The sequence below is a fragment of the Hylaeus volcanicus genome, chromosome 2 (assembly GCF_026283585.1).
Source record: "Hylaeus volcanicus isolate JK05 chromosome 2, UHH_iyHylVolc1.0_haploid, whole genome shotgun sequence".
NCBI classification, from domain to species: domain Eukaryota; kingdom Metazoa; phylum Arthropoda; class Insecta; order Hymenoptera; family Colletidae; genus Hylaeus; species Hylaeus volcanicus.
In genome coordinates, this window is record NC_071977.1 from 22,007,172 (window position 1) to 22,025,914 (window position 18,743).

General features: G+C 36.6%; 2 protein-coding genes across 2 annotated transcripts in view; one reads left to right on the forward strand and one right to left on the reverse strand.

The window, feature by feature from the left end:
• LOC128872543 (uncharacterized) overlaps nt 1–18,743 on the reverse strand; it is a 175,815-nt gene that overhangs the window by 107,770 nt on the left and 49,302 nt on the right. The window lies entirely within an intron of this gene.
• Nucleotides 1–18,743, forward strand: part of LOC128872539 (breast cancer anti-estrogen resistance protein 1) — a 151,533-nt gene that overhangs the window by 86,388 nt on the left and 46,402 nt on the right. The window contains exons 2-3 of the mRNA XM_054115346.1: nt 9,871–10,020; nt 15,355–15,504. Of these exons, the coding sequence (XP_053971321.1) occupies nt 9,871–10,020; nt 15,355–15,504 (300 nt within the window). The remainder of the gene's footprint in view (nt 1–9,870; nt 10,021–15,354; nt 15,505–18,743) is intronic.

An 18,743-nucleotide genomic window follows, 5' to 3' on the forward strand; every position in this document is an offset into this window, starting at 1 on the left:
CAATTTTATACATAAAATAAATACAGTCTCATTGTTAAAGATAGTAAATAGAATAATTTCTAAACTATTTCCCACAATATCTTCATAGAATTTAAAGTACAATCTTGAATATACCAACTGTGTTCTGGTATTTAAAATATGCTTTTCAGGAAATATATTTTATACGTAAATACACTTTCAGTTTCAATGATAATAAGTAGACTCACTATTAAACTGTATACCTATTTGAAATATCTTCGTAGAATTTAAAGCACAATTTCAAATAAACCATCAATGGAATAAATAGAACGTTCTCTTCACTAAATTTATTTTATAAATACACTTCCATTTTGAAAGATAGTTAATAATAATACTAATATTTAAAGCAGAATATAAAATACACCGATTGCTCTTAAGTATCGAAATTAAGAGATAAGAAACCGTTGGGTGTTTCAGACCAATTAGAATAAATTCCCTCGTACCAAAGAAAGAAACCAACGCGGTCGATGATTATCCTTTCTTAATTACCGTTCAGCGTCGTGTCCTTGCAACGGCTGCGATAATTGGCTCGCAGTTTCGTCACTCTGATCAATCACGAATTAACGACATTTCCGCCACGTAGATCGGTGCGAGCCACGAAGACGGTCGAAAGCGTGGCAAGAGGTTTTAATCAAGAAGTAATTAGCGCGCGGGCTCTACGTGAGTGACTGCGGTCTGGCCAGCGATCAAACGTGATTGGAAATTAATCCCGAATTAGCTTAAGTTAACTCTGTTTGCCTTTCGTATCTTTTTTTAACGTCGTCGAACGCAATTTATTCCTGCATGACTATATCCAGTAAAATAGTGAAATAAACGGGCTTAACGGGGGATGTTAATGAATTTCTTGGAGACTAACGAAAAATGTTCTGATAATACGCTTCGGGGTATTTGAAAGAAGGTTTCTTAATGCATGTGTCGCAATTTTTGTTTTTAAAAATATCTAAAATTAACTATGTCGAGGAGTTGTCATTTTTTGTACATAAGTACTTCCGCGACGGCTACTATATCTCAGAGCTGGGTTATCCGAAATTCAAAATGCAAGCATTTTTTAATAACACATTAAGTTATCTAAGTTCTATCGACAGGTTTCTTCTTTTTAAAGCCTAGTTTCTTTTTATACGTGCAATATGGATGTTCTTCAGGAACTGGAATATGCTCGAATGTATTGTCATTTTTCACAAAATTATTTTTTCAAAAGACCTTCTCGATTGCGCTTAGATAATTTATTCAGAATATGTTATGTTTAAGTTGTACAAAAATGCTTATTTTTTAAAATTTCAGATAACCTAGTTATATTAATATTTGTTACACGTTGCATGGGATGGTTTATTATATACAGTTAATACATTTCAATATGTAAAGTTAATAATATTAATTAATATTCAGGAAATGTTTGATACTACCAACAAATTTTAAGCCTTCTCAATATTAACCCGTAATAAAAACAATTTTAAATTCAATTTAAATTTCTCCTGTAACAATTTTATTCTGGCAAATCTAAAGATAGCACTATTTTGATAACGTTCCTCGTTAGTACGATTCCACTGGATTAACCTTGACACTGTGGCACTTCACGTTCGCTGCCAGAAGCCATTAGCGTGACATATCTCATCGTTACAAAATAACTCGGCATCTGGATTTATTTGCGGAATTCCATCGACGCCAAAAATACGCAGCGAATCAGCTGAAAGCCAGCCAATTCCATTGACAACGCGGGTTTCAATGTCAGAACATTAACCCCGTGAACTAATTCCGACGAATTACGCGTCAACGATCTCTGGGTGTAGAGGGAGTTACCAAAATTGTACCAGTGAAGATATTTCATCGATACTAATTTTTATATGAGTTCATGTTATTGGAAATTGTAGCTTGATCTTAAAGAGATCTATTAGAACATAGTAATATATTCTTTTAACAAAGTACAGATTGAATTGATAAATTAATTAATAATAAATCTTTGCATAATATAATACCGAAGGTACGATTTGAGTGACTGCTCTAAATCGTACTTTTTTTCAAAGTAGCAGTACATTTGCGAATAAGCATAGATACATTAAAGTACATACATTAAAATGAATGGTTACAGAAGTATTTTTTTTTTTTTAATATATTTTATCAACACATAATAATCAGAATGCAAATATTCAGTATATAATGTTAACGACTATATGATTTTCAAATTAATGACCAACATGATTTTCAAATTAATAATTAACGACTATATATTATATCTGTGTTATTTATAATGAATGTTATTTAACGAATGTAATTAATGATAATGAAAAATCAAACCAAAATATAGCTCATAGCATCGAGTTATATGAAAAAGTACCATCCAATGATACTTCAGTAGAGAAGCAGCAGCAAAGACGAGTGTGATATTTTCTACAGACATCTTGAAAATTGTAAATATTCGATAGGAAAAGACGAGGTATAAAACAACAAACTAACCACGAGATGCTTCCAAGTTCCAAGATAAAATTAATTAATAAATAAAGAGATCCAGGAGCATCGAGCAACATGACGAGCATCACTCTCCGAAATTCCATTAAAACTCAACATCCCTACGAAAGACTTTAACAGGATATCCACGCAGCATCACCGTGTCTTCATAATGCATCCTTTGTTACGCTTCGTACGCAGGGCGTCGAGTCGAGCCATACCTGTACGGGCGCGGATGCACCTGCACAAACATTTTGATGCGAGTCCGTGGCAACGTTGAAAGGGGGACGGCCCCCCTTCGCGTGTTTCAGCATGCATAAGCGCACGCGAAGGACTGCAACGACATCGCCGCCGTGTTATCTACGACGGGGACGCGTCACACCGCGTTATTCCAAACACGGGACACGTCTTCTCTAACATTCCCATTAGAGATCCTTTGGGCATCGAGCATTGTGCGCCGCGGGGGCGATCCCGATGCCGGGAACGAAATTATTTCCTACCTCCACGCGGGTGGCATGCGCCCGGGGAAATAGCTTAACCCGTATACGATCCTGTTACGGGAAATGGAATCGTTCTTTGCGGTCGTCAGCGCGACGGTGGGACGGGGTGGCTCAAAGAATTCGGCTGCCAGAGTTTGGGAGTATATAAATTAACCCTTTGCAGTCGAACGTTTCTTTCGAGGGAACGTCGTAAGTCCGGGAAAACTTTATTGGTGATTACGCGGGATAAACTTATGGGACTGGAAATATTGTAAAAATGTGCGATTCCTTAAAGGTTTCTATTCATATATCACGAGAAATCAAATAAAAATATGGTATGTAGGAATCTAATGACTTTAAAACGTATTACAGTTTGACAACGAATTATTTATTGTCTGTCTTTTACAACTGTCTCGACCGAACTGAACTCCGAATTTATTATAAATAACAAATTACACCGCGTTCTCACGCAACCATTGCATACACGGATACACTCAGACACTTACCCTCATATTATATATCACACTCCTACAGTACATATATTAAGATGTATACATATAAGAAATATGAGCGACGAAGAGGATTTGTATAAGAAAGTAAGATGTGGGAACATATTTTGTAGGACATGGTCCAATTTGTGAAGATAAACAAGGAAACCTAAGATCGCAACGAAAAATCAAATAAAAATACGATACATGTATTAAGATGTATAATAACAAATATGGACGACGAAGAGCATTTGTATAAGAAAGTAAGATGTGGGAACATATTTTGTAGGACATGGTGCAATTAGTGAAGATAAACAAGGAAACCTAACTTTGTCGAAAATTGTTTGTTTTAGTATGTAAATATTAATAAATATTTTCATTTAAGAATTAGAATTTTGACCACTGTGTGTTCACATTGTATTTTTGATAATAGCGCGGATAAGGAATAGAGATGTACGTATTGCAAATTTTAAACTGATGTCTGAGTGTATTGATTTTCACACAGTAATAGAGTGCAATGGGCTACATACCATTTGTGTTTTGTTAAAAATTAAATACTATAGATCTTTTTAGAAAACCCTTTACAAGTAATTTTTCCACCTATCAATCGATATTTTTATTCTATATCTTCAATGATTAACGTTCGATGTGATCAATATCGTAACATTTGAAATATCTACTGTAAATATACTCGTGTTCCTCTAGTTCCAACAGATCCTGTTCCTCAAGTTGAATCCACTTTATAGAAACTCCACTTCATGGAAATCAATATGAGAAGACCTTTATCTAACGAAGAGCAATCGGATCAAGTAGAAAATCAAGTAGAAAATAATATACGAGGCATTCGAGACAACCCAGCTGAATAACTAACTTTTTTTTTCCGGAGCACCCTGTATTTAGGAGATAAGCACTTTTCGTTTTAGCGAATGTTAGCTATACAAACACGAAAGCCATGTCGGATTCCCTGTTGAAATATATCGCCTGCAAGTGCGAGTTACCGATACGCCCAGGTACAAACGCGACGACCAGCCGCTGATAAATAATGACCATTATCTTTAATGCACCGCGGTGAACTCGGGGCGATACGTAATCCACCAAACACCTGACCGAGGTGCCGTGGAACGTTCCCCTGCAACGGTGGAATTTAATATCTGCCGGGAGGGCACCCACTGGAATTCCTTACCGATGAAAGAGACTATATTTTCGAATCGATCTACATTCCAATCGCACACTAAACAAATATTTATGCGAGCTGGATACGAGAACCGCGATACGTATCGAGAAAAAGGCGTTTCGGTGGCTGGTATAGTTACCAGCGGGCACACTGGGTGTCTCAGAATTAAACGAGCTTCGGGTTCCAGGTTTTCACTGATTAAAGACGAAATTTCGTCTGTCGTTTATTTCATCCAAATCGAATCACTTTTCACATTTTATGCCGTCCTATTGAGTCCGCCATTTTGAATTTCTAAATTTTGAGTTCAGATTTGGAATCAGCGACCCCAAAAACCCATATATACCAAGTTTCATAAAAATCGTTCAAAAGGAGCTCATTAAATATTCAAGACCAAGTATTTAAAGGGTGATTGTTGTCTTCTTCCAAGAAATACTACGCTGGACACTTTGTTTACGATTTTTACTACTTTACTACGGCGTGTACACATTTCCAGGAATTTAGGTAGGTCACTAGGCATCAATCATTCATTCATAATTTATCTGTACTACCTATTAAATAGGACACGTTCGAGTGTCGTAACTCTGTGTAGAATCGTCCGATTTGATTCTAACAAAATTCAAATTGAAGGGCGGAATTTCTACTATCTAATAGATAGTTACTATCATTGTTGAATATTCTTTAACAATTGTTTTGTTTATTGTTCCATTGAGAACTATAAACTCTTCGCATATAATGCTCTCCCATTACCAGGATTAAAAATCCGACATTTCCCATCACAATTTTGAGCGGAGAAACTTACAACATTGTTGAACTTGACGCTATTCAAAACTCAACAAAGTTGCAACGCTCAGAAGTACAACACAGTGGCAACTCAGATGTTCGGAGAAAAGGCGATTTTTCAGATTTTATCACATTTTGCCGAACTTCTGAGTTGCCACATTGTTGTACTTTTGAGCGTTGCAACTTTGTTGAATTTTTAGCGGCTCGAAGTTGCAACAATGTTGCAAATGCCGAAAACGCTCCGCTCAAAATTGCAACAATGTTGCAAATGTCGGACGCGCTCCGTTCAAAATTGCAACAATGTTGCAAATGTCGGACACGCTCCGTTCAAATTGCAACAATGTTGCAAATGTCGGACACGCTCCGTTCAAAATTGCAACAAAGTTGCAAATTGCGATAACGTCCCGCTCAAAAATTCAACAAAGTTGTAATGCTCAGAAGTACAACAAAGTGGCAACTCAGATGTTCGGAGAAAAAGCGATTTTTCAGATTTTATCACATTTTGCCGAACTTCTGAGTTGCCACATTGTTGTACTTTTGAGCGTTGCAACTTTGTTGAATTTTTAGCGGCTCGAAATTGCAACAATGTTGCAAATGCCGAAAACGCTCCGCTCAAAATTGCAACAATGTTGCAAATGTCGGACGCGCTCCGTTCAAAATTGCAACAATGTTGCAAATGTCGGACACGCTCCGTTCAAAATTGCAACAAATTGCGATAACGTCCCGCTCAAATTGCAACAAAGTTGCAACGCTCAGAAGTATAACAAAGTGGCATTTCAGAAATGCCGAAAATGTGATAAAATCCGAAAAATTGACTCGACTTTGCAACATTGTTGATGTTTTGAGCGGAGCCATTTGCAACATTGTTGGTTTTGAGCTGAGCTGTTGCAGCATTGTTAAACCGGAAAATATCACAGATATAAGGCGAAATTATAGGCAAATATAACAGAATGAGGGGAAATTATAAGGAAATATACCAGGAAGTAAAAGGAAATATGCCAGGAAATGAAGGAATATTAAAGGAAAATGTGTAAGGTAATGGAGGGAAATTAAAGGGAAATATACCAGGAGATGGAGGGAAACTAAAGGGAAATATACCAGGAAATGGGGGGAGTTAAAGGAAAATATGTAAGGAAATGAAGGGAAATTAATGGGAACTATATCAGGAAATAGAATCGTTTCCCTTACATTTTCCACTCATATTACCTTTCGTTTCCTCCAAGTTGCCAACCTATTCTTCTTCCCTTTCCATTTAAGTGGCGACAATGTTGCAAATGTTGCAAATGGTTCTGTCCAACGAAGTACCATCGCTCAAAAGTACAACAAAGTAGCGACCCACAAATTCAGAGAGAGAGTTCACAAGGAATAGTTGGTACGTGTCGAAATTCTAAGGAAATTTTAAATTTTGGTATCAATAGAACATGATATGCAAAGAGGTGGCACAAGAAGTTCAAGGTACTTATCAAATTCTGGCTCGAATTTTACTCCTGGTATCAGGAGAACATGATATGCGAGGAGGTGGCACGAGAAATTCAAGGTACGTATCGAAATTCTAAGGAAATTTTAAATTTTGGTATCAGGATAACATTATATGCGAGGAGGTGGCACGAGGAATTCAAGGTACGTATCGAAATCCTAAGGAAATTGTAAATTTTGGTATCAGGAGAACATGATATGCGAGGAGGTGGCACGAGGAATTCAAGGTACGTATCGAAATTCTAAGTAGTCGATATGCTGGTAGTTAACTTACATGTTAATATTAGATTCAAGGGCACCATAGAATATTATAATGAAGAAGTTGAATCTAAATACGTAAATTACACAATAATAATACAATATGTAACAAAATCCAAACACAAGCGAATATAAATCAACCAGGTACATGTTCTCTATATATTACTTTTCATAACGAATTTCTATGATTGTCATCACCATGCATGGCAATTTATACTCACGAAATACTAAGGAACATTTATCCTTGACGTTTATATTTGAATAATTGGTTTTGTTAAAAAAAATATAAAACTTTTCTCTGCCATCAAAACCCAATTTTTTAAAAATAGAAGAAGAATTTCATGTACTGGAATCATACTACATAGTTCACTCTGATCTTTTAACTCGGAGCTACCCTGTGTGTAGTTAATAATAAACGTTTTGGATTGTAACTTTTGTTCGTTGTAAATTATGGAACCCTACCAAAAACATATACAAAATTTTTCTCTCCCATCAAGACCCAATTTTTAAAAAGTAGAAGAATAATTCTTCGTACTGGAATCATACTACACAGTTCACCGTGATCTTTTAATTCGTAGCCACCCTGTGTAAACCACCCACTTAATACGTGGGTGGATCCTAAGGCAATATTTTGACACGAGATCATCGCCGTCTCTTCTACGAGCTTGTTGTACACCTCCTCGGTTCAGTCATCTTACGGTTTGATACTTCATAGTGTTATAGTCTGGTGCTTGTACAACGGCGATAAAACCGATCGAAGGCCAACGATGCTACAATAATAGTCTACCGTGTTACAAAGACGTTCTCTCGTTGCGTGATGTTTACTACTCGATACCATTCGCTCTCAAGAATTTTTCCAAGGAGAAAGTACGATTTAGCGCCACCCGCTATGCGAGAGCGTTTTGTCAGTTTCGCGACCGCGACTTCGTGATTTTTTAGTCCCCGGCGGATAATAAATCCTGGGACTTTACGAGGATCACGAACAATAAACACGAAACGGAAACTCCGCTGAAACTAGACCAAACAAACTGTACCGCCAGTTATTTGTTCGCCGCGGTATATATATGGTGAGTTACGAGGCACTTTTGTTCTACGCGGTGCATATTCTTCTCAGATACGTCTTGAGATTTCGTCGAGGAGAAGTTTCTCAAGTTTGTTCATTTATTCCCGTATTGCTCAAATTCGTCTCGAGATTTCGTCGAGGATAAGTTTTTCAATTTCATTCATCTATTCTTGCCTACTTAACGACAATTGCTTAGGTAACTTCCTAACTGATGCGATAACTTAGTCTCTTTTTATATTCCTACATTTCATTAATGTGATTTACCGTCAACAATAATACACAATGTATCACATGATTTACTTATATATTTGCGATTTTTTTATTTTTTTTCATAGTATTCGAAATACATACTGTAATAAATATAATTATTTATATAGAATAAATGAAGTTAAATATGTCTTCCATTTTTAAACAAAATACTAACAATAAGTTTGCTGCTGCTATATTTATATCATTTTTAATGTTATATACAATCATATATATTTTCTTTATCTATATTTTATTAATGATAAATTGAAATTATTTATGAATGATTGAAGATCTTGAAAAGTAAACAACACATACCATAGAATAAATGGAATACAGTGATATGAAATATGTATATGTCTCTTATTTTTAAATAAAATACTAACTTCGCTGTTCTTACACCTACATTTTTTTTTATTTAATAATTAACTTAGTTTACATACACAAACACTGTAATAATTCCCATTTCTTGAAATTATTCAACTAAAGTGTTGGCCAACTCTACCGTTAATGGGTGCATCAATTTAGGCTAAGATCACGATGGCGCCTCTTTTCCTCGCAGGTTCGTCAAAGACGTGAAATGACATCATTGTTTGCCACGAAAAATGGACGGCGAGGAAACTGCTGTCGTCTCGTCGAGGCACTTCAATTGAACTTAGTTGAAAGCGGCTGACACACAACGCGGTTTCCTCGTAAGCCATTGTGACTTGCGTTTCGTCTTAAATGGTCGTTACAATCTCGTATGAACGTTTCGCTTCCGAAAATAGCAGCTCTAGGAATTTATGAACGCCATTTGTTCAAGTTACAGGACTTTAGAAGCTTTGTTGCGATATAAAAGCTTCTACATAAATGTAAAAATAAATACGAAGATAACTGTAGGAACTTTATTATATGATTTAGGTTTTAGGTAACGAAAGCAATATACAATAACAAGAAAATTAGTCTTCGTTCGGTATGAATCTTAATCATTTTCTGTGAACGTTTGGACTATTTTCTTTTTTTTTTTTTATTAAATTAACGTAACAAAGAATTGGTCGGTATTCGTAATTTTTAATTTTATATGTATAATATGTGCATTCTTTACTTTTTTAATTTAATAAGAAACCTAATACTGCTTGTGCACAAATATTATTATGATTCTGAAAGAATGTTTATCGATACGTTTCATATTAATATAAAATTTTAGTTTGCAAGACCAATAAATCATGTTTAATTGTTAATATGTGTGAGACGACAAAATTAATAAATCACCATTTAATAATTAATATACAATCTTGCCTATGAATGCAAGTGTGAATCTTTACTGTGACTAATCGCTGTTCACTATAAAAAATAATGACTGATCTTTTATTGAAACTGATATCAAACACTGAATAGTCGACTCGTGAAAATTCCTCCATATTCTTACGAACAGTAATGCATTCATTTCTCATTCTTTTGTTATAGCAAAAATGTGTAAAAGCGCGTGCCCTCTACGACAACATTGCAGAGGCCCCTGACGAGTTGGCCTTTCGGAAAGGCGATGTCCTGACAGTACTTGAGCAAAACACATCTGGTCTCGAGGGTTGGTGGCTGTGCGCCCTGCGAGGCAGACAGGTAACTGCTTATTTATTTTATTTATTCTTTATTACATAATGTGCACAATCTATTCTATATCGATTATTAGACCTTTCGATACTTGTTGCCTGTTACCAATCACCGGTATCTTTCGCACTTGTTATAATCCTTACAATCTAATTTCCATTGTCATTCTATTTTCATATAACCGACATAAACTCACTAACATAAATAATTTCTTCTCATATCCTACATTTCTCAGAACTTCGTTACGTATTGCATATATACATAGAAACTTATGTATCTACTTTTCAATATACATATTTCTATTCCATGTGAGTTTCATCAACATTTGTCAAAATAATATATAATTTCCAATATTATAATTCTGATTTTTCCACTCTTTTTTTGTGCGCTTTATGTCCGAACGCTCTCTTCCTCTCAAATCGTCCAGCCTTCCCTGTTACCAATCACCGATTTCTTTTGCACTTTTCATAATCCTTACAATCTAATTTCCATTGTGCTTATTCTATTTTCATATAACCGACATAAACTCACTAACATAAATACTTTCTTCTCTTATCGTAGATTTTTCAGAACTTCGTTACGCACTGCATCTATAGATACCTATCTATCTACTTTTCGATATACTACTAAACCAAGCATAACATCTTCTGGAACACCTTTATCTAAAACTTTCCTATACAATTTCTGCGGAGACTATGGCTCTTTGCCTGAAGAGGAAGCAGCTTCATCTGAGAGATCTTGCTTTGTTGGAATTGTGTATTTCTATTCCATATGAATTTCATTAAAATTTCTCAAAATAATATATAATTCCCAATGTTATAATTCTTATTTTTCCACTCTGTTTCGTGCGCTTTATATCCGAACACTCTCTTTCTCTGAAATCGTCTTTCCCTAATTCGTACATGTTTCCACGGCCACTTTCCACTCCCGGATAAACCCTGCGCTCCAAAAGTTTCGCCATTTCCGAAACACCCTGTACTCGCGCAAAGCCCCGACCGTTGTTTGATACAGAAACCACCCCTCGTCCGAAACTCTTTATCCTCAAAGTTTTCACGATTGCCCCGGTTTCAGCACTCCGATGATCCCAACGACCACTTACGTAAAACGTGATCATCGAGGGCCCCATATGCCTTGACGTCCTCGTAGCAATCCGTCGGCTCTATTAACGTACGACAGAGTTTATCAACCGTGCTTGGACGAGAAACACGTGAGCTGACGTATAAGTTCCGCGCATTATGCAGGTTTTCCACATGCAGAGACCGTTGACGCCGCTCCGCTGGCGCCAGTACTCTTGCATACGCAATCGTGGCGACGCTGATCGCGGGGACAGAAAAATAAATTTATTCCCTGGCGCCAGTCGAGGTTTCGGTGGTTACGGATTTTCTGGAATTGAGGGCTGTGCTGCGACGAAGAGACAGCTCCATTTTTTTTGTATAGTGACGAGGCTAGAACATAATCGCTGATTTAAAAAATTCCTTTTTCTTGTGGCGCAATAAGGAGACAGATCCGGTCTTGTATCACTTAAGCCTTAGGATTTCATGGAAAAAATTAATAGGTAGTCATAAATGTTAAACTCTAAATATTAAGAGAGAAAGGCAATTAATAGATTTGCTCTTTGATATTAAAAATCCATTTCGGCGTCGTACATGTTTTAACAACTTCTTGTCATATACAGTCGATCCCATGAATATTCGTACCCACTATGTCTGTTAAATAAGTTTGACTAAATGAAATAATATTAGGTTGTCCAGAAAGTTCGTGCCAATTTCTAAGAAACTTTCAAAAACATGTTTCAATTGTAATATATATTTATTGAATTACATAGGTGCGATTTAGTTCCACAACCTTTCCACTTTTTAAGGGATGTATGCATGTTATTTGTTTTCAACCACTTCAATATATTCAGACCTGTACCACCTACCAAAAATCGACATGGACTTTCCGGACAACCCAATAGTTTTGATTTTACCAAATTAATTTTTCATTATGTATATGTATATGAATAAGCTTATACATGTATATATTCATATATATACATCAACATATTTATTGAAACTTACAGTTGGAAACATCGAACCTACCATTTAATTTAAACAAATTTCTTCGATAGACATAGAGGGTACGAATATTTATGGGACTAACTGTATGTCTCCCACTAGATTCGAAAGGGTTAAGGTAGTTGTTCCGTGGATTTATTTAATTCGTTTATTGCGGTCCGAGTAGGCACGGATCGTATACAATGCGATTATCTAGGTAACAATAGTAGATCGTGACATAGCAACAAGGAAAGACCTAATAAGTTTATATTCTCCCTACAATTAAAAGAAGCTTTGTTGCAGTGTAAAAGCTTCTACATAAATATAAAAATAAATGCAAAGATGACTCTAGGAAGTCTATTATAGTTTTTAGGTAAAGATTAGGTACAATTTTTAGGTACAATTAAAACTTTTGATTTCCATCCAGCTGAAACGCATCAAATAAATAATCTATTGGCTCTATAAACCATAGAACATATATTTTCATAAAATGATAATCGTCCCCCAAAATCAAATACTCGGATAATCAACCTGGCAATCACCCAACAAAAATGATTAATTCCAACAAAACTTTGTCGCGTCCAACTGGCGCCAATGATCACCTGGTACTTGGAAACTCTGCGTCACTTATGCAGGTCGGTTCATCCGCGACGAAAAGAGACTTTCCTCGACTCCAGCTCTCGTCCTCCGTTTCTCTCTCGGACTCGTGACGTGACGCGGCATTATTATCGCGGAAATGGGACGCGAGGCTGCACCGTTACAGCCTCCCGATCTAAGATCTTCATCTGCAGCCTCCGATACGCGAGGGGGAACCTCCGGGGACGAGGTTGGAAGTGTGACCAGCGTGAATCGTTTCCGCGTTCGACATCTGTTGGAAAGATTTCTGTGCGGCTCCGCGACCTAGGGCAACCTCGTTACCAGGGCTTATCTATGATTTTCACGAGCTGTCCTCTCTCTGCCCAGAGGATCCTCGGTGAGAGGAGCTTTCATTGTAGACGACGAGGCTCTCGACGGAAGACCCTGGTTAGGAGAGGTCAGTTCTCGTAAATGCTTTGTCCGTCGGAATGTGTTTGTGGAAATTGGCTGGATCATTTGGTGCACTGACACAGCGGTAACTAGAAACCAAATCTTTTTTGTAATCTGTAGAATCTATAATCTAGAGTCAATCATCTAGAGAATCTATAGAAGCTATAATCTATAGAATCTATAATCTATAGAATTAATATATATATGTATATATCTATAGAAAGGGAATCTATAGAAGGTATGATCTATAAAATCTATAATCTATGGAATCTGTAATCTGTAGAAGCTGTAATGTATAAAATCTATAATCTATATAATCTATATTCTATTGAATCTATCATCTATAGAATTTATAATCTATGGAATCTGTAATCTATAGAATCTATAATCTATAGAAGCTGTAATGTATAAAATCTATAATCTATATAATCTATAATCTATTGAATCTATCATCTATAGAATTTATAATCTATGGAATCTGTAATCTATAGAATCTATAATCTATAGAAGCTGCAATGTATAAAATCTATAATCTATATAATCTATAATCTATTGAATCTTTCATCTATAGAATCTACAATCCATAGTCTACCATCTATAGAATCTACAATCTATGGAACCTATAATTAATAAAATCTATAAATAATCTGTTGGCTCTATAATCCACGGAATATATATTCTGTAATCTATAGCAAAATGTGCCTTTTTCCAAATCATTAATTCTGTCAAATCCCCCCTACTCCGTTTCATATTAGTTCGAACCACATCGACCAGAAACTCCCAACGAACGTTGATAATACCGCGTGGGGGTTGTAACAGCGTCCCAACCTGTCCGCGCGATACGACTGTATCGAACGAGAGTGGGACAACTGTACTCATCGTAAAATAAATCGTCCGCGGTCCCTATTACTCTCGATAAATCGAAGATCGTTCAAAGTCGTCCCGTTTCGATCGCCTTAACTCGCGGGACACGTCATCGACTTCGAACCGATTTGTCTCGCGCGAAAATTAACGGCAGATGCGCCCACGCCACGTAACGGGTGTCCGAATGGACAACGATCGAACCGTAGACACGGGATCTCCTTTCTCCGTACGGTAGTCAATAGAATTCGTAATGGAACCGGGGTTTGTCCCGACGCATTGTCGTTTTCGAACGACTTTATGCCCCGGCAAATGAACAGTTTTGTAGAGCTGGGTACACAGAACGCCGTCTGCTCGGTGTTTCGAAAATGAACCCTCGTTTGTTCGTTGTTTGCGCACATGTCTGCCTACGTGTACGTTTACGATGCTCGTGGAATCGGTGAAGGCTTCGTTGTTTGGAAATTTGTGACAATTCAAACTTTTCGTGGTTGACAGCGGCGAACCGACATGTCTGGAGGACTTTTTCGCGATTTTGAAATTAATCATTCCCTTTATTAGTCGAGTGTACACGGTGAGTCACATTTATTCTGTAAACTGCTGACTCGAAACTTACATGATTCACATCTTGAGCAGAGTGTCAGGATCGATATTATCGTAAAAGCGGAAGGTCGGTGAATGTATGCGTTTGAGTCGAAGCGTGAAGTGGGCGTATGCATTCTCAAGTGAGACTGGTAGTTACATTAGTTCCTGATTAAGTGTCACTAGAATCTCGAGGGAAGTGTACATATTCTCCAAGTTCACACTTTCACTCCATATACAATATAACTCACTAATGAATGCTTACCGTTACTAATCTGATTAATGAATGCGTAATGGTTTCGATTCACATTCGCCAGTGAAAGTGTACTTTCACTGTTATTAATGAATGTTATTTAGCTTTCAATTCTCTTAACAAGAAACAAACTTTGAAATTAACGTTCTCGAAAATGAAGCCGTGAATGAGAAAATGTTACACTAAATTTTTATCTTATTTCTCTTACTCCTTTATAAAGTCAGTTAATTATTAACACATTTTTCTTTAGTCACTGTTGTAAAAATAAAGTTTCTCATCAGATTTCTATTTCACCGCCTTATACTACATTTTCTGATAATAATTTTGTTTGGACGATAGCATTACTAAATAATAAATGATTAAAATAAGAAGATACAGAGTCGTTAACTTGAAATGTAATCATGATGCTGTAGTTGAATAAAAATAAATGAGAAGCTTCTCAGATTTAACCCAGACCTAATTTTTGATTGATTTTATATTTAAGTAGATTTCAAACGAACCAAGGGGAACATGACAGAGGTTGTCCTAGGGTTAACGCGCTATATTTCTCCTTGTTAGGCTATTACTATTCACATTTCTTCTTCTGTTCAGGGCATCTGTCCAGGAAATCGATTGAGACTTCTGGTTGGCCAATATGATACGGGGGGTTGTTTGGTTGGCAGCAGGGCTGACCTAACCATTTCTGAAGACGGTATACAGAGGCATGGAAAACGGCGTAGCTGGCACGTTCAACCGAACAGGGTGAGTTATTTGTGAAACGATCCTATTATTAAATTCATGGGGCGCCGAACGTTTGCGCTGAAAACGTATTTCGTCCACTTTCTGCGACCGTTACAAATATTTTTTTCGCCAATGACACGTGGTACTTCTGCCAACTTATTTTGTAGAATCTTAAATTTTGCCAGAAGTATACCACACAAGATAAATTTGTTTAATTTCTTTCTTTTAGATAATTCTAGAATTCTTTACCAGTTCAATTTTGATGAAATTGTTTAATTTCTTTCTGAATTATTCTTTTCTGATAATGAATAAAGATATGGTTTGGGCAATTAAGAAGGTAACAGCCAGACTAATACTCTAGACAATTTCTACTGTGATTTAATTTTGTTTACAGACTATTGGAAACTACGTAAACATTTATTGTGATATCTATTTTGGTAACTTCATCGAAACTCAAGTTTTTCATTCGAATTCATTTTTTTGACACTTAAATTTCATAATTAATTTGCATTGGTCTTCGGTGAAAAGGATAGTAACCCATATATGGGTGATGTGGTGAAATGCAACATTTTCTCCTTTAATTTTGTTCAATATTCAGAAGCAGTTACAAAAGTAACGATTACGATTGCTACCATTTATTCTTGCAAAAGCTATAAATTAAAAAAAAAATAAAAGAACCATTTAAGATACACTATGAGATGTATATTAATAACTGAGTGACTTTATAAAGAAGTTTGAAGTATATCGGTCTTGACCAGGTTGATAATCAACTATATCCTTGTAATTGAAATAAGGAAACGCAAACTCGATAGTCAACTGAAATAATTTTTTCTTATAATGTCCCTAAAGATTGTGGCAAAATCATGGTTAATAATCAAGTGACTTTAAGAAGTTTGAAATAGGTACATGAATTAAATTTACGAGCTCGGTAATCAACAATATCCTTCTAATTAGAGGCAGGAGATGCAAATTAATTAAGCACTCAAAATAATTCTGTTACAATAATTGTCCCAAGAAGTTCCAATAAAATCGAAGTCTCAAAGAAGTTCGAAGGATGGAATCATGTTCACTATCTCGGTAGTCAATTATACCTTTGTAATCAGAGTTCAAAATCACTGTTCCCTAATCAAGTGATTTCATAAAAAAAAAGTTTGAAATACACAATTCAACTTAATTACCTCGGTATCACACTTTCAGTATGAATTCAAACACACGAACATCCCCTACACTACCCTCCACTTTCACAATACCTCTCGAAGACGATCCTAATCTAAACACGTACCTACCATTCGATAGTACCGAAATCCACTTCCCACAAAGAATTTGAAGAATGATTCAGCTGCGTCTCGCGCGTCCCACCGTATGAAACCTTCCCATCATCCCACGGTTAAACAACCGCCGATACAAAAAGAGTAACGAAGCACCGAGATTAATCGAACCTGCGCCCGATGGTTAATTCAAGCGAGTTACGATTGAAGCGCAGTTTGGACAAGACCAATCGATCGGGCACGCGGTAGTCGTTTCACTATACATATTGTCGTTGCTGACAGATGCTGAGCGACGCCGATGGCAGACGCGCGGCCAAGAGGAGTCTGGCGAACGAATTGGTAGTCAGCTGATTTTGACAGATCCCGTTTCAACGTTGGTTAACGGGGGGTTTATGGGGAGCACAATGGAACCGCTGCCGCAGACGACGCCATTGTGAGCCCGTGCCGCGTTTCGCGCATAAAGTCGATCGATGGGCCAGGGTGTGCAGGGGAGGGGGAGAGGTTAGGGGTGGACTTGGTGAATTTCCACGTCTTTTCAGATCGCGAAATAAATTAATACGCCAAGGCAGCTGCCGTATATAGCCGATAAAATACGTCCTCGTGGGACAATGGTGGCTGACAACGCGATAACAGACCGACTCGAGGCGAGATCGTTCGATGGAGTATTTAAGTGAGCATTCGGGGATATCGTGGACAGATATTTTGGTACGAGTCTCGACGCGTCGATATCATGCGTGCGTGATGGGGATTTTTAGAAAGGAAGTGGAGGAATTGATTCTGGAGGTGGCGGAGGAAATAAATTTAAATAGTGATTGTGGATTTGAAAGGGGTTACAAAAATAAGGGAGGAACTATAAGATTATGTATTGTATTAATTAAACCCTTGATCTATCTCCCGGTTACTCGAGCTATAATAAACAGGAAGGTAGGAAGCCCGAATAAAGTACCACGAGTCAGGCTCGTGCTTATTGTTTATGGGCCAAATTCCTTACCACGAGTCCTGATCGTGGTTGTAGGCCAACAACCAAAAGGTTAATGATATAAGGAGGGACAGCTCGTTGCGAATAAATTGAGTTTGGTAAAACTAGAGAAGATGAGAAGTAAAGGTGAAAATATTATTTTAAGATTGACACCACGATATCGTCTCATTACGAGTGAAGGAGTTCCATGAAATATAGAATAAAAATGTTTTAATATACTTGAAATTTATAAGAAAATAATGATAGTTTATAATACTGTCGCTATCGCTCCATCCCTTGTGTAAATTAATGATTTACCTATACTAAAGTGACTGCGATTTATGTTTAACGATTTTAATCTTCCCTGTAAAATTTCTTAATTTTATAAGACGAAAATTAATGGAAAAATGGAAGCAATCGTAATCGTTATTTTTGTAACTGCTTCTGAATATTGAACAAAATTAAAGAGGAAAATGTTGCATTTCTCCTACAATGCATTTCACCACATCACCCATATATGGATCACTATCCTTTTCATTGAAGACCAATGCAAATTAATTATGAAATTTAAGTGTAAAAAAAAATGAATTCGAATGAAAAACTTGAGTAAATATTAAATATTAAATATTCTCGTCAGATTTTTGTCCTAATACCTCAATCTCCATTTTTTACTAATTCTTTTCCAAAAATAGTAGTACCGATAAATAATTCATCTCATGCTTGGTAAGTTCAAACCCAAAACAGCTTACTATGGTTAAATAAGAAAAAATGTCGAGAAAGTCTACGATTGATATATAATATTCCTCCGTGTATTACACGAAACACTTCGTCAACGTTTTCGTCGTGAAACGTCGATTCATAATTCAGCAGAAATGATCGAAACGGACGTTACATACGCCGCGCTAAATATGCGACAACTCGTATGATTAATGCTCCATATTTTCGTTACGTGTCGTGCAACATCTGTTGCGTATTTCATAATGAATATCGCGAAACGGTCGCTGGCGCCAAATGTCGATTTACACTGGTCGTGC